The sequence below is a fragment of the Scardinius erythrophthalmus genome (genome assembly GCF_964197995.2).
Source record: "Scardinius erythrophthalmus genome assembly, chromosome: 10".
In the NCBI taxonomy this organism is placed as follows: Eukaryota; Metazoa; Chordata; class Actinopteri; order Cypriniformes; family Leuciscidae; genus Scardinius; species Scardinius erythrophthalmus.
In genome coordinates, this window is record NC_138230.1 from 37801642 (window position 1) to 37815100 (window position 13459).

Here is a 13459-nt window from a genome sequence, read left to right on the forward strand (position 1 = left end):
CATTTGAAGCCTTGAGAAAAAAAAAAAAAAAGATAAGAGACGTTTTGAATTTAAATAGGGCATCATTATTCACACTTTGCGTCCACCATTTAAAACAAGTTACAGAATGTAAGGAGAGTCCTTTTCGCTTGGACATTGTAAGTAATGCTTGCTTTAAAATCATGGTCTACTTATAAACGTAACATCTCCCCGAAGAGCTGAGTTGTTTGGAAACTACTGTTATCGAGTTTTAAATGCGAAAACGGTGGTAATTCATCTCACCTGGGCTACTTCAACAGATAAATTGCTATGGCTGCTCTGGGAGCGCTTTAGAACAGCGCAAGTTTTGTTTTCTCTTTTCCTTGTTTTCTAAGAAAAATGCTTTGAATTAATAAATATTTGGCCCCAGATGGAGCGTGGGAGTCGGGAGCCCCTGTAGATTGTTGATAACGTGTGCATTGAAGCATTTGAATGCCCAACTGCACTACCACATCTCACTGTGATCAAAAGTGCTGTCTCATTTACTAGTCCAAGCAAAGGGAAATGCAACATTTTCCTATGGTTACAGGAGGTATTTTGAAATGTTTACTGTACTAGTATGTGACATGGAACTCAAGGATTGTTCTTCTGAAGCAGACTTTCCTCTATCTCCGACATTTGCATACGACTGTCACATTTAACCTCTTAATGCCAGTCGCTCTGAACTTTCAAATTGGTCGTGAAGCAATCATCTGCTTGTTCACTATGGTAGAATGAATTCTTATAAATTTGAAAATTTTGCATACGTAAATAATTGGGAGTTCTCCATTATACTTGAGTACTTCCATTCTGTAGTTTGTCAGAGATTGTGAAAAGAAGAGTGTATGTCAAGAAAATAAAGCATTTTTTTTTCCTTTTCTTCTTATGCGACAGGGATTTGGAGATCCGTCAGGAGAACACTGGTTAGGAAATGATGCCATCCACCTGCTTACCACATCAAAAGACAACATTCTCCAGGTCCACCTCAAAGACACAGAGGGACACCAGGCTTATTCTCAATATGACCATTTCTACATTGACGGAGAGGATAAGAAGTACAGGTACCGAAATGTTTCATGTTCTCTTGACTCTAGATGTTAATGAACTGTCGTGATGCATACAATTGGGTGTCACTTTATTTTCATATGCATCAGACGTTCAGCCAATGTGGGCGTGACATCTGAGGTTGAGACTAGAGAATACTTAGATTATGAATATATATGACGTTAAGTGCAAATAATAATTAAATGTGTTTTATTTTACTTGTTTGATAAATAGTTTCAGTGATGAGTTACTACAGATCTGTAGTAGAGGATTTTCCCATTTCCAAGTCAATACTGCAGCGTCAGCAAAAACATTACCATTTAAAAGGTATAAAAAAAATTGAGTTTCAATAACACATTGAGTTGCTGTTTTTGACTTCTCATTGCAAAATGATTTGATGGGCCAATGATTTTTTTTTCTGATCATTTCTGTCTAATTCAGATCAACTTGGAGTCAGAGGTTGTAAGATATGTTTGGTCTAGTGGCAATGTTTTTGCTTTAAGCACGAGGGGTTCCCTAATATAACCTTTTATTTGAATAAACCACAATTGCAGCTGTACATCAGTAGACATTTATCAGCAGCAGGAACACATTTGGTTGCATTTTGTTTTGTGACTTAACTGGAACGGATAACAAGCTGTAGAAAAGTGCAGAGCTGTGTGCGGTAAAGAGAAATCCTGCCATCTCTTTCCTCAACTGCAACAATCACTCAACACAACATTAAAAATGATGAATTCCAGCACAGTCTCATTATAATACCCACTCACAAAATGAAAACTCCTGCCTAACATTTGAAGATGGTTCCTATGTATTAACATCGTAGACATGAGCAGCGAGAGCCATGGCCAAAAAAATTGTGTTTAACGTAAATGATTCCAACTGAATTTGGAAAAACATAAATAACAAAAGATAAAATCTCCCGTATATTTTCATGTTTTCATCACTAAATTACATTTTATTATCTGTGGAAGCATGCTTTTTTCCCCTGCTCTCTCACCCATAAAAACGCACACACATACAGTACAGACACACTCTCTCTCTCTGCCGCCATTGAGAGACAATTCAATTTCTAATAATTAAATGACCCATCGTGAATTATTCCTTAGATATTGTGTGTCATTTAATTAGAATATATTCAATATCTAATTGTCCAGAGTTATTTTAAACATTGTCATGTTGTGGTGTTTAGAATTAGTTTAATACTTGGATTTACATGTAGATTTACAATGTGAGTTACATATTTATCACATTTAACACCCTTATTGACACGTTTAATTTCTTCTTTTTTGTTTTTGTTTGGCTTGTCTTTGTCATTTTCTGATATAAGGAACACTTGTGTGATTATGTCCTTAAATCAAAATGATGAGCTACATTAAGGGTAAACTATCATTTCTCACAGCATCCCTATTGCTTCTAGTCTGGTTTTATCCCAGGCAAACAATTTCGAGCATGAGGCTTTTCCAGAAAACTGCCAAATGAACAGATCTCACACCTCTCTTAAGGGATGCAATTAAACCTTTAGTTTAGCTTGTGGGCATACTTGTACAGTGAATGAACCAGAACCAGAAATATTACATTTAACTCAAAATAAATGATTTGGAATACTACTAGAATGGGTGTGTTGCAGCATTGATATCAGATAGAAACTCCATTGTGTGTTTGTGTGCGTGTAAACAGGTAGGGAAAATACTGAACAAACATTTGCCAAATCCCACCATGTTTGTCTAGTTTACCTCATATGGTAAGTGTGCGTTTTATTAGCATGCTGAGAATGCTGGCATTGTCTCGAGGGTGTTGAGCCCATTTGGGACTTACCAGCCAAGCAACCTATGGTGCAAGGATGTTTTCATGCCAAAACAATCTCCTGCAGTACCTAGCTGTGTGGTCCTCTCTGGCACTGTGTGTGCTCGCAATCCTTCCTGGTGAGACAGCATCAACAATGGATTGTGGATAATGGAGGCTGAATATCTTTGGAGTGCACGTTAATGAGTCTTAGAGCCTTCTGAAATGAGAAAGAGAAAAAGATAAATCGCTTAGAAATATCTTATACAGGCTCGCAGCTGGTCCAATTACTGGGGTTAACAGTGGATGTAATAGATGTAGACACTTTCATCTGATTATGTAAAATAAAATAAAAAAAACAACATACCTTAAAGTGATACTTTGTGTATAGTATTTAAGTTAATTTATCTAGAACAGGATATGTGTCTGAGCTGATTAAGAAGGCTATGCTGGAACTCGACACACAAGAAGTGGCAAAAAAAGACAGTTGTAGCTACACACTTTCCTGGCATACCTTTAGCTTTAGACTGTTCTGTTGATAGAAATGTTTAGATGAACATGCCTTCTGTAAGTATTGATGTTTATATGTTATTATTCAGCATATATACTGCAGGGGGTTTCAAATTTATGGGGCCACGAGGGTGCGCTAGGGGTTCCGTAAAAAAGTTTTGCGAAATAATTGTAAAATGTGAATTTGAAACTATTAGTTTAATTTGAACACTTGTCGGAAAACATGAGATTCATTCCAAATGATTATATTTGACTGATAAATAAGATATAAAACTATTTCTTTCCTAATAATATTTTACTCATTTATATTTTCCACAGTATAAATATTTATGCACATGTAAATATATAAAATACACGTACATGAAAATAAACTACCGTTCCAAAGTTTTTTTAATTTAATTAATTTTGTTTTCTGCTCAACAAGGCTCCTTTTATTTGATCAAAAATGCAGTAAAACAGTAATATTGTGAAAATATTATTACAATTTAAAATAACAGTTTTCTATTTAAATATGTTTTAAAATGTAATGTATCCCTGTGATGGCAAAGCAGCTAGTCAGCGTCACATGATCCTTCATACTGTAAAAAAAGTTGAGCTAACTTAAAAATATAAGGAAACCTATCACACTCAAGTTAACTCAACTAATATGCTCCGGTTAGTCAACTTAACTTCTTTTTCATCTAATGAGTAACAGGTAGTCTTTCGAACTTAAAAAAATCTTGTCAAGGCAACTTGAAAAAACAAGTTGAGCCAACTTGAAAAAATTATAACGTGCTGATTTGGTGCTTAAAAAAACATTTCTTATTATTATCAATATTGAAAACAGTTGTACTGTTTAAGTTTGTGGAAACCATGATACATTTTTTTCACAACTCTAAAGAGCAACATTTATTTGAAATAGAAGTCTTTTGTACCATTATATTTGTCTTTACTGTCACTTTTTGATCAATTTAATGCATCCTTGTTGAATGAATTTATATATAAAAAAAAAAAAGTCTTACTGACCACAAACTTTTGAATGGTAGTGTATACAGCTGCATTTATATTGGGGGTCTCTCACAAGAGAATCACTATATTTGGGGGTCTGTGGCATCAAAAAGTTTGAAAAATGCATATTCTGTATCTATCCATATGTTGAAATATTTAGTATTTGTCTGTTTCTCACCAGTCTTCATGCAAGGGGTTTCAGTGGTACAGCTGGACGCACCAGTAGTCTAACCCACTCAGGAACCCAGTTCAGCACTAAGGATCACGACAATGACCAGTGCAGCTGCAAATGCGCTCAGATGGCCACTGGAGGTACCGCAGCTTGTCTGCCATTTATATATTATTTCTAACTTTGTGTAATCTGATGGAAAACATATGCATGTGCATATGCATTACGTATACATATAATGGAAAACAATTTTCCAGCAACACCCAAGACAAGAACTACAATAATGTTACTGTATCAAGTATTGTATTTTCATGACAACTGAGAAAGTATAGATATTAGCCTGTAAAAAAAACAGCAGTTCAAGTTCACTTGGATTAAATAATGGCATTGATCCAAACAAAATAAGCCCAAAATCTGTTTTCAGAGTTTTTCTGTCAACATTTCAAAGGAGTCATATCATATATTTTTTTATTTTCCCCCCTAAAGGTCCACTAGTGTTAGTCTGGAAGGTTTGCTGTCAGGTTCAATACAGTTGGTTGTGACTTGTCTTTTGACAGCAAACTTTTTCCAAAGCCTACATTACACTGTGACAGAACCACAAAACAATCTGCACTGAAATGTGCTGTGCAAACTCTGAAGGCTGGGCTGATGTAATCAGGGACCTTGTTAAAAAACAAACTTCAGATGCTCTTTACTAAAGTTAAACAGAGCCACAGATCAGAGGTGCTGGAACCAAGATCCCTCCTTACCTCCAACAGGTAAAGGTAACATTCCAAATCATCCCTGAATCCATCCCTTATGTGCTGCTCACAATACATCAAAACATTAGAAGGTTGTGTAAAAATATTTCATCAAACATGAATCAAATCTGCAATTTTATCCCAAAGTCGGAGTGATACTCTGCTGTTGTTATTGTTAACTAAACTAAAACTTGAAAAAATGTTTTTTGTTAAATAAAAAAAAAAAAAAAAATGAAATAAAAGAAATATTTTAATAATATGAATATCAGATGAAAAACGTACAGTATATGTAAAAAAAAAAAAAAAAAAAAAAAAAAAAAACAACAAAAAAACAACAACTTGGCAGCTAACTGAAATAAATTAGGCTTAAAGGGATAATTCGGCCAAAAATGATATTAAACCCATGATTTACTCACCCTCAAGCTGTTCGAGATGAATATGTCAATCATTTTTCAGACAAACACATTTTCAGTTATTTTAGAAAGTGTCTCAGATCTTTCAGTGGTTATAATGTCAAGTTATGGGGTCCACCTCCTTCAAGTCCTAAAAATATACATATTTAAAACTTTATAAATGAAAATAACTGGCTTCCGGCAACGGTCGACGCACGTTCACGGGAGATGGATGCCGGTGTATGACGTAGGACGTAGCGTAGGAAGCGTTGTGACGTAGAACAACTCAATATCCTCTTCTCTAATATCAAAATCCTCCGACATTTTCTTTTAAATACACGTTTTTTAAATCGTGGAAATCCTGAGTGGAGTTTTGTTTTGCTCTGCTCTCTGGCTGCGCTGTCGCGTTCGTTCTATGTCACGGCGCTTCCTACGCTACGTCCTACATAATACGTCAGCATCCATCTCCCGTGAACGCACGTCGACCGTTGCCGGAAGCCACTTATTTTCATTTATAAAGTTTTAAATATGTATATTTTTATGACAAAACCACACGGATTACCCTCAGTAGGCCTTCGTTTATCCCCCTGGAGCCGGATGGATTACTTTTGTGAAGGATGCATGCACATTTTTGGGACTTGAAGGAGGTGGACCCCATTACTTCACATTATAACCACTGAAAGATCTAAGACATTTTCTAAAATAACTGAAAATGTGTTCGTCTGAAAAATGATTGACATATGCATCTCGAACGGCTTGAGGGTGAGTAAATCATGGGTTTAAAGGTCCCGTTCTTCGTGATCCCATGTTTCAAACTTTAGTTAGTGTGTAATGTTGCTGTTAGAGCATAAATAATATCTGTAAAATTATAAAGCTCGAAGTTCAATGCCAAGCAAGATATTTTATTTAACAGAAGTCGACTACAATGAACGGCTCGTTTGGACTACATCCCTCTACTTCCTTCTTTAATGATGTCACAAGAACCGTTTTTTGACTAACCTCCGCCCACAGGAATGCTCCCTCAACTCTACTGGCTACTTGCGCACTTCTTATAACTTAGCCTACTGTGTTTACTCAGCTCTTACGGTGATTTTCTGAAACTGACGCTTCATCTTTTGTGTGATGTACAATAAACTTTATTAAACTCATCAGTATATGTTTGATCATCATTCAGACCTGGTCCGAAACAGCAGACTTGTAGCCTATTAATAAATAATGGATACATAAAAGCAGATGACAAATACGTTATAATAACCGTAATTAAACTACTAAACTATACCTGTTTCATCTCTATACAGCACTCTGACTCTGTAGGCATTATTGTCCGACTCGAAATGAACACCGTTACTGAGAGTTTCTGATATTATCATCATTCCGTGAGATGAATTTGTCCTGACAGACTGAGCGCGAGCTCATGAAGCTCCGCCCCCTGGGCCGTCCAGCAGCAGCTCATTTGCATTTAAAGGGCAAACACTAAAACAGCTCGCTTTTCTGTAAAAAATGATCTGTTGGGTATTTTGAGCTGAAACTTCACATACACACTCTGGGGACATCAGAGACTTATTTTACATCTTGTGAAAAGGGGCATAATACGGGACCTTTAATATAATTTTTGGCCGAACTATCCCTTTAAGCTGAAGTACTAAAATTACTAAAACTGAAACAAAAATAAAGCTAAAGTACTCATACCAACATTAAAATGAATGAGCTTTTAATTTTATATTTTTAGTTTTCAAAATATAATCTAATATAAATAAATATAAATGATTATAAATACCATAACAGTACATAAATAATACTAAAATAACACTGCCTGTTTGGCAAGGTTTTGCTAATGAATTTTAATTAGATTATGCAAATGTAAATAATATTAATGAGCTAAGCTGACATCACGTTGTGATGTCACAACCCTTTGACAGCTTCAAAACATCGTGCTGCTTTTTTCTCTCAAGGAAAATCCGATTGATATGGCCTCTTTAATATTAATGAAGGAAAACTGACCCAATAGAGAAATAGCTGAAATCGTTTGCTCTCTGTCACTACAGGGTGGTGGTTTGAAGCTTGCGGGCCTTCCAATCTCAATGGGATATACTATTCTGGAAACTCCAATGTGATACGCTATAACAGTATAAAGTGGTACTACTGGAAAGGGCCGAGCTGGATGGCGACCATGACCACTATGATGATACGGCCTGTGGACTTCTAAAAGCAGGAAGGAACTGTCACAAAAGGGTCATTTGACTTTACTGACAGACAAATAATCCAAACAAGCTGGTGACATCATTGAAAATTATGGACAACTTGAGACTTGGACAGCTTGTGCCCATGTCATTGTGGCCATTCAATCTGTCTCCGTTTTGTTTGTTTAGTCTGTCGAAACAGACACAAATTGCACCATAAATGTTTTATCTGTATAGCAAAGCTCTTCCAATGTAAAATGCAATGAACTGGAATGGCTGATCAGTGTTCACATTTGTACTTGATATTTGGGCCGATGTTTGTGTGGTAAAACACTAACCTATCCTCCTCCTCCCTTCAGTGCAACAGTGGATCTCCTGAGATTTCTAGTGCTAGTAAAGGTTTAAGAGAGAATATGTCTATAAAAGTGCTCAAGACACTGAAACAGGTGTATGTTTTATAAGCATAGCTTTCATTATAAAATATATATTTGTAATAAAACAACTGACATCAAATCCTACAGAATCCTACTTTCCTACAGAATTCTGTTGTATAGCTATACAAAGTAGCCTATATTCCTTCATTTATTACAAACTCAGTTGCAAATGTATGTTTAACGATATGTTTAAATGTTTGTTTAAAATTAGAATGTACAGTATGTTTTACAAAAAGAAAAAAAAATGCTTAATTTCGACTGACAAATAATAACTTTTTAATAACATAAGTTCATTATGTGAGACAGATGTTGATTCAGTTACTCAAAACCATCATGAGCTAAGCTGATCATAGAGACCATTGGTGCCAATGGTTCTACGATCTACTTACGATTATGATGTTTTTGAGAAATGTATCCCTGATCGATTTATTTTAGTAAAGGATTCGTCGACTGATTCAAACCGGAAATTTATCTTTTCGAACACTTCATTAAAAGAACCGGCTCATTCATTTGGGAATCATACAGTTTTTGATTTAACAAAAAAGAACCTGCTCATAAGAGTTATTTAGTTTGTGATTCACTACAATGGTTGCGGCGCATGTTTGATTTGTTAAAAGAATCAGATTGCACTGTTTCAACTATAGGTTTTTGATTCACTAATAGGAGCTAGTTCATAAGTAATTCGTTCGGAATTACAAAGTTTTATGATTCTAAAAGAACCGGGTCGTAGGCTATGAGTCATTACACTGGTCCCGTTGTATGTTTTTGTTTCACTAACAAGAACTAGTTCATACGATTCATTCGTTCGGAAATCAGACTGGTCATGCTGTGTGTTTTTGATTCACTAAAAAGAACTGGATCATGAGAGCAGATTTGTTCAGGAATTTCACTACATTGGTCGCACCATAGATATGTTTACGTAGATATACATTCGACCGCTTCAGACACGTCTGTGCGCCCGCCATCTTGCAATGGTCAGCTTGTCATCATTCGCAGTAAGAATCAATGATGCCCTAACATTGCGTAGCTCTTGGTTGTGAAACCGCTGAGGTGTACATTCCCGAAGAATTGGGATAACCTTTTTTACATGTGAGAATGTGTTGGTTTGTGTTTTTAGGTAACATTTTAATGTTGTATTCGTTGACGCCTCAGTTTTGTTGTATTGTGTTAGTTTATCAAAATCATCTACTGAAGACGCACAGTCATCTTGCTCTCGAGTATTCAAGGGCCGGTGTTCCAATATGGCTGATGGCTTGCATATAGCGACCCATGGAAACAGCCAATAATGTGGAATCCATGTTTATATATCTATGGGTCGCACTGAATGTTCTCGATTCATATGTTTGTGAGGATGCGCTTCATGGTTGATCTCACATGCAGCCTGCGACAACAACTCAATTAATAATAATTATTTTACAGGACGAGTCCTTTTTATTGCATTCGAAACAGACAACAGACTGCTTGGTAACTCACATTCACAACTCAGGTCAAATATGTTTTATTTTTGCTATGGCGCTGTATATTCAGCAGCTGGGCGAGCGGCTCTGCTGGAAAGCGATGCAGAAAACACAACATCGAATCCACTATGAGGTAAGTAACGTGTTGTTTATGCTTGCACTCTGCCATTTTCATAATTGCAAAAGCAGCAGGTTTGGTTTAAAGCTGCTGTGGAAGACTGACCATCCATGCAGCGTGATAAGAGCCTATATTAGCCCTGCTTCTACGCCAATCGCCTGATGAATCATTCAATAAAGGCCTTTCGTGCTGTATAAAAACACTTCTCTCTTGGCCTGCTGACCTGTGTTCACACCCAGCACTTAGCCATGCTACTACTGTCATGATTTAATGCTCTGGTCTACAACCCCATTCATCCGTGGCCAGTGAGCGAGGAAACTTACCTGCCGTACTCTTCCATATGAGATTCCGCATTGATTTGCTCGCTATTTGCCAGAAATATACTGCGAGGCATGTATAGATGAAGACATTCCCCAGGCGCCATAACATCTAGCACAACTTTATTATGGGTCCAGCAGAATACAGTACGTGATAGATTACTGCTGGTGAGATGAGGGTTAACCTTGGAGGGGGGTTCCATCATATTTGGGTTTAAGGAGAGATCTAGACAGCTGGCTCCTCCCCTTTTATGAACCTCGGCTTGGAGAGTATATTATTTGTTGACGCCATCATAACCCCAACTTGGTTCAGTTTGCAAATGAGATGCCCTACACTGACAGGGGGTTCTGCGCCAGTAGAGCCTTTGAGCACCTCCAAGAATTTATCATCTCTTTGAGCAAGAGAATGGAGAAGAAAGAAAGCTCAGTAGGGAGGGTTTGCATAGTTTCCACACATAAATCTTTGTCCGGCCTCAGTTCCACATGGAGGACTGGATGTGAAGACAGGTGAACTCAGGGATGTCCCATAATGAATCCAGGGGACGTTGTGATCCTGATGGCTCAGCAGAGCGGAGACTACTGACCATTTTTTCGCGTTCTCTCTCATTTTATTTGTTTACATGTAGCATGTTTGTTGTCACTCTAATCATGTTGCAGACAAAATGTTCCTTGTTGCCAGCAGGGGGCACTTGAGACACAGCAACAGCACACCATGTTTCTAGAACCAAATAGAAGCTGTGTATTTGGATTACAGAACTGATTGTGAGTTTGTCTTCACTCAGCTCCCCCTTATCATACTGTTTTTGTTGCAACTTCTTAGTCACCTTGCAATAGTTATAACTAACGTGCATCTTTTATGCCGTTGTCTCAAACAGATGGCTGAATGAAGGACTTGGAAAAAGGGCGATTAATGGGGGGAATCGTGTGATACTTGCTAATAATAAGGCATCTCAAATCTGTTAATAATATGTGCACTAACAAGTAAAAAAGGCTGGAAGAGCACCAGAATGGGCTCGTTAATGTCTCTGAAACACAGAGAACATGTTGCAAATGCATCCGCAAACCCAGTCATCTGTCAGCATCGGCTGGGTAATGATCTAACCTATTAGCATTTCAAAGTCTAGGGTCTTTCCTTCTCTGTGTCGGGGGTGTCTTATGCTGCATATGCAAAAATAAGATTATATTGTATTTAGGCTATGTCATCCTGACTGTAAGATTCTAATTTGTTGAGCTATTCAGAACAACACATAATGAACTGAATGCTGTATTGTGGTAAATCTTTCACTCCATTTGTTCAACCTTGATTTCATTTCATTTTACTTAAGCTTATTATTTCTAACAGTATATTTACATATAAAAGAGTATCGACTCAGGCATATGCACGCTGCTGTTGTCATTCCAAAAGGAGGGGTATTTCTCAAGAGGATGCAAGCAGAGCAATAATGCCTTCACCTAGTTTTCGAATTACAAGGAGGGCTAGAGGGGGCCGAGATCAGCTCTATTTGGACTTGTTTGAAGTGTCATTTTGGAAAGGAAACCAACTATAAAATTCACAATGTCCACAATGCATTCTACCACACATGTTCACTGTGCATTCTGCCATATATACAAAATCATTTAGCGATGAATGCAAGATCACAATCTAAACATTTTAGTCATCATTTAATTACAGAATTACAGTTATGTTCAATAGCTTGGGGTTGATGAGATTTATGATAATAGTCATAATAATATGAAGGCTGCATTTATTTGATCAGAAATTCAGTAAAACAGTAATATTGTTAAAATACCTGCTTTCTAAATGAATATGTTTTAAAATATAATTTATTCCTGTGATGGCATAGCTGAATTTTCAACATCCTTTACTCCAGTCTTCAGAAATCATAATATTATAAACATTTCTTATTATTATCAATGTTGAAAACAGTTGTGCTGCTTGATATATTTGTGTAAACCGTGATACGAAAAGAACAGCATTTATTTGAAAAAGAAAGCTTTTATAACATTATAAATGTCTATAAATGGTCAATTTAATGTGTCCTTGCTTTTTTTATTATTATTTTTTTTAATTACTGAAATTTTAACATTTGCTCATACAACACTTAAGGACAATATATGTCACCTGGCAAACCGTGAAATGTTTGGAATGTCAGGGATGCACAATATTGGTTATTAGCTGAATTTTTTTAATTTATAAGAACTAGTCATTATTAGCCAAATAACTGTGCATGCTCATTTCTCTTATTTTCACATTTAGATTACTTTTGTCTTCATTGAATGCTCACTTAAAGTTAATCTAAACACTAACCTTGCTACAAATCTTTGGCAAAAATCAGAATAAATATCCATTTTTCATTTACATTATTATGTTGTGATGCACTTTTCACTTTTTTTTTTTTTTTTTTACAAATTTCAATATTTGACAATTATCGGTTATCGGTCACATGCAAATAATGATTGGCCTATCATTATGATATTTTTAATATTAGTGCATCCCTACTTCTGCTGCATTTCAAAAATGATTTTGTGACATTTACATTATTTTAACTGCATAACTCCTACAAAATAAAGTCTGCTGCAAAGAAATACATGCTTATTATCCTAGCAGTAGAACATGCATTGTAACTATGATAAAAGTAAATATGATGTCACTGTAAAAAAGATAACTTTTTTTACTCTTAATAATCTACTTTCTTTAAACTTAAGTATAATTAGAACACTGCATCTCCAGCTCAAACCTGACACCCGAGGTGTCTCCTCCTTCAACATCAAAGAGAACTTAAGGAAAAGCATAACAAATCATGACAATCTATTAAAGCAAGGCACATTCTTGACCAAGGGCACAAAATAAATATTTGATTTAGGTGGAAAATGCTTTATTTATTAAGTTTCTTTTTAAAACTCCCCTCTTCAATAGCATATGTATTAGGAGCGAAAAAGAAGCGCAAATAAAATTGTTGGTATGACCCCTGGCTACTTGTTGACTGGCTCCCTCCTGTGTGTGAGGATGAGGCAGGAAGAGAGAGAGAGAGAGAGAGAGAGAGAGAGAGAGAGAGAGAGAGAGAGAGAGAGAGAGAGACAGACAGACGCAGGAGAAACTGTGTTATTGAAAAAAGTTATTTTTCTTCTGTCGTGCTTGGTTGTCTCCATTGCAGTGTGCTGAGACACGAAAAAAGGAATGGAAGTAGCTCTGTTGACTGAATGGGTACATAGAGCCTTGGGCTTGTCAACTTCAAATTCACTATACACCACCAACCGTCAATCAAAATGCCAGGAAAAAGGGAACATTGCATTTAGATACAAGTTTTAGTTAAAAAACAAGACACTTTGCA

At 36.4% G+C, this 13459-nt stretch overlaps 1 protein-coding gene across 1 annotated transcript in view; it reads left to right on the plus strand.

Moving 5' to 3' along the window:
- The window catches only part of angpt2b (angiopoietin 2b), a 29278-nt gene extending 20967 nt beyond the window's left edge, over nt 1-8311 (plus strand). The window contains exons 7-9 of the mRNA XM_081375638.1: nt 892-1058; nt 4502-4632; nt 7667-8311. Coding sequence (XP_081231764.1) covers nt 892-1058; nt 4502-4632; nt 7667-7827 — 459 coding nt within the window. The 3' untranslated portion in view covers nt 7828-8311. The remainder of the gene's footprint in view (nt 1-891; nt 1059-4501; nt 4633-7666) is intronic.
- The last annotated feature ends 5148 nt before the right edge of the window (nt 8312-13459 follow it).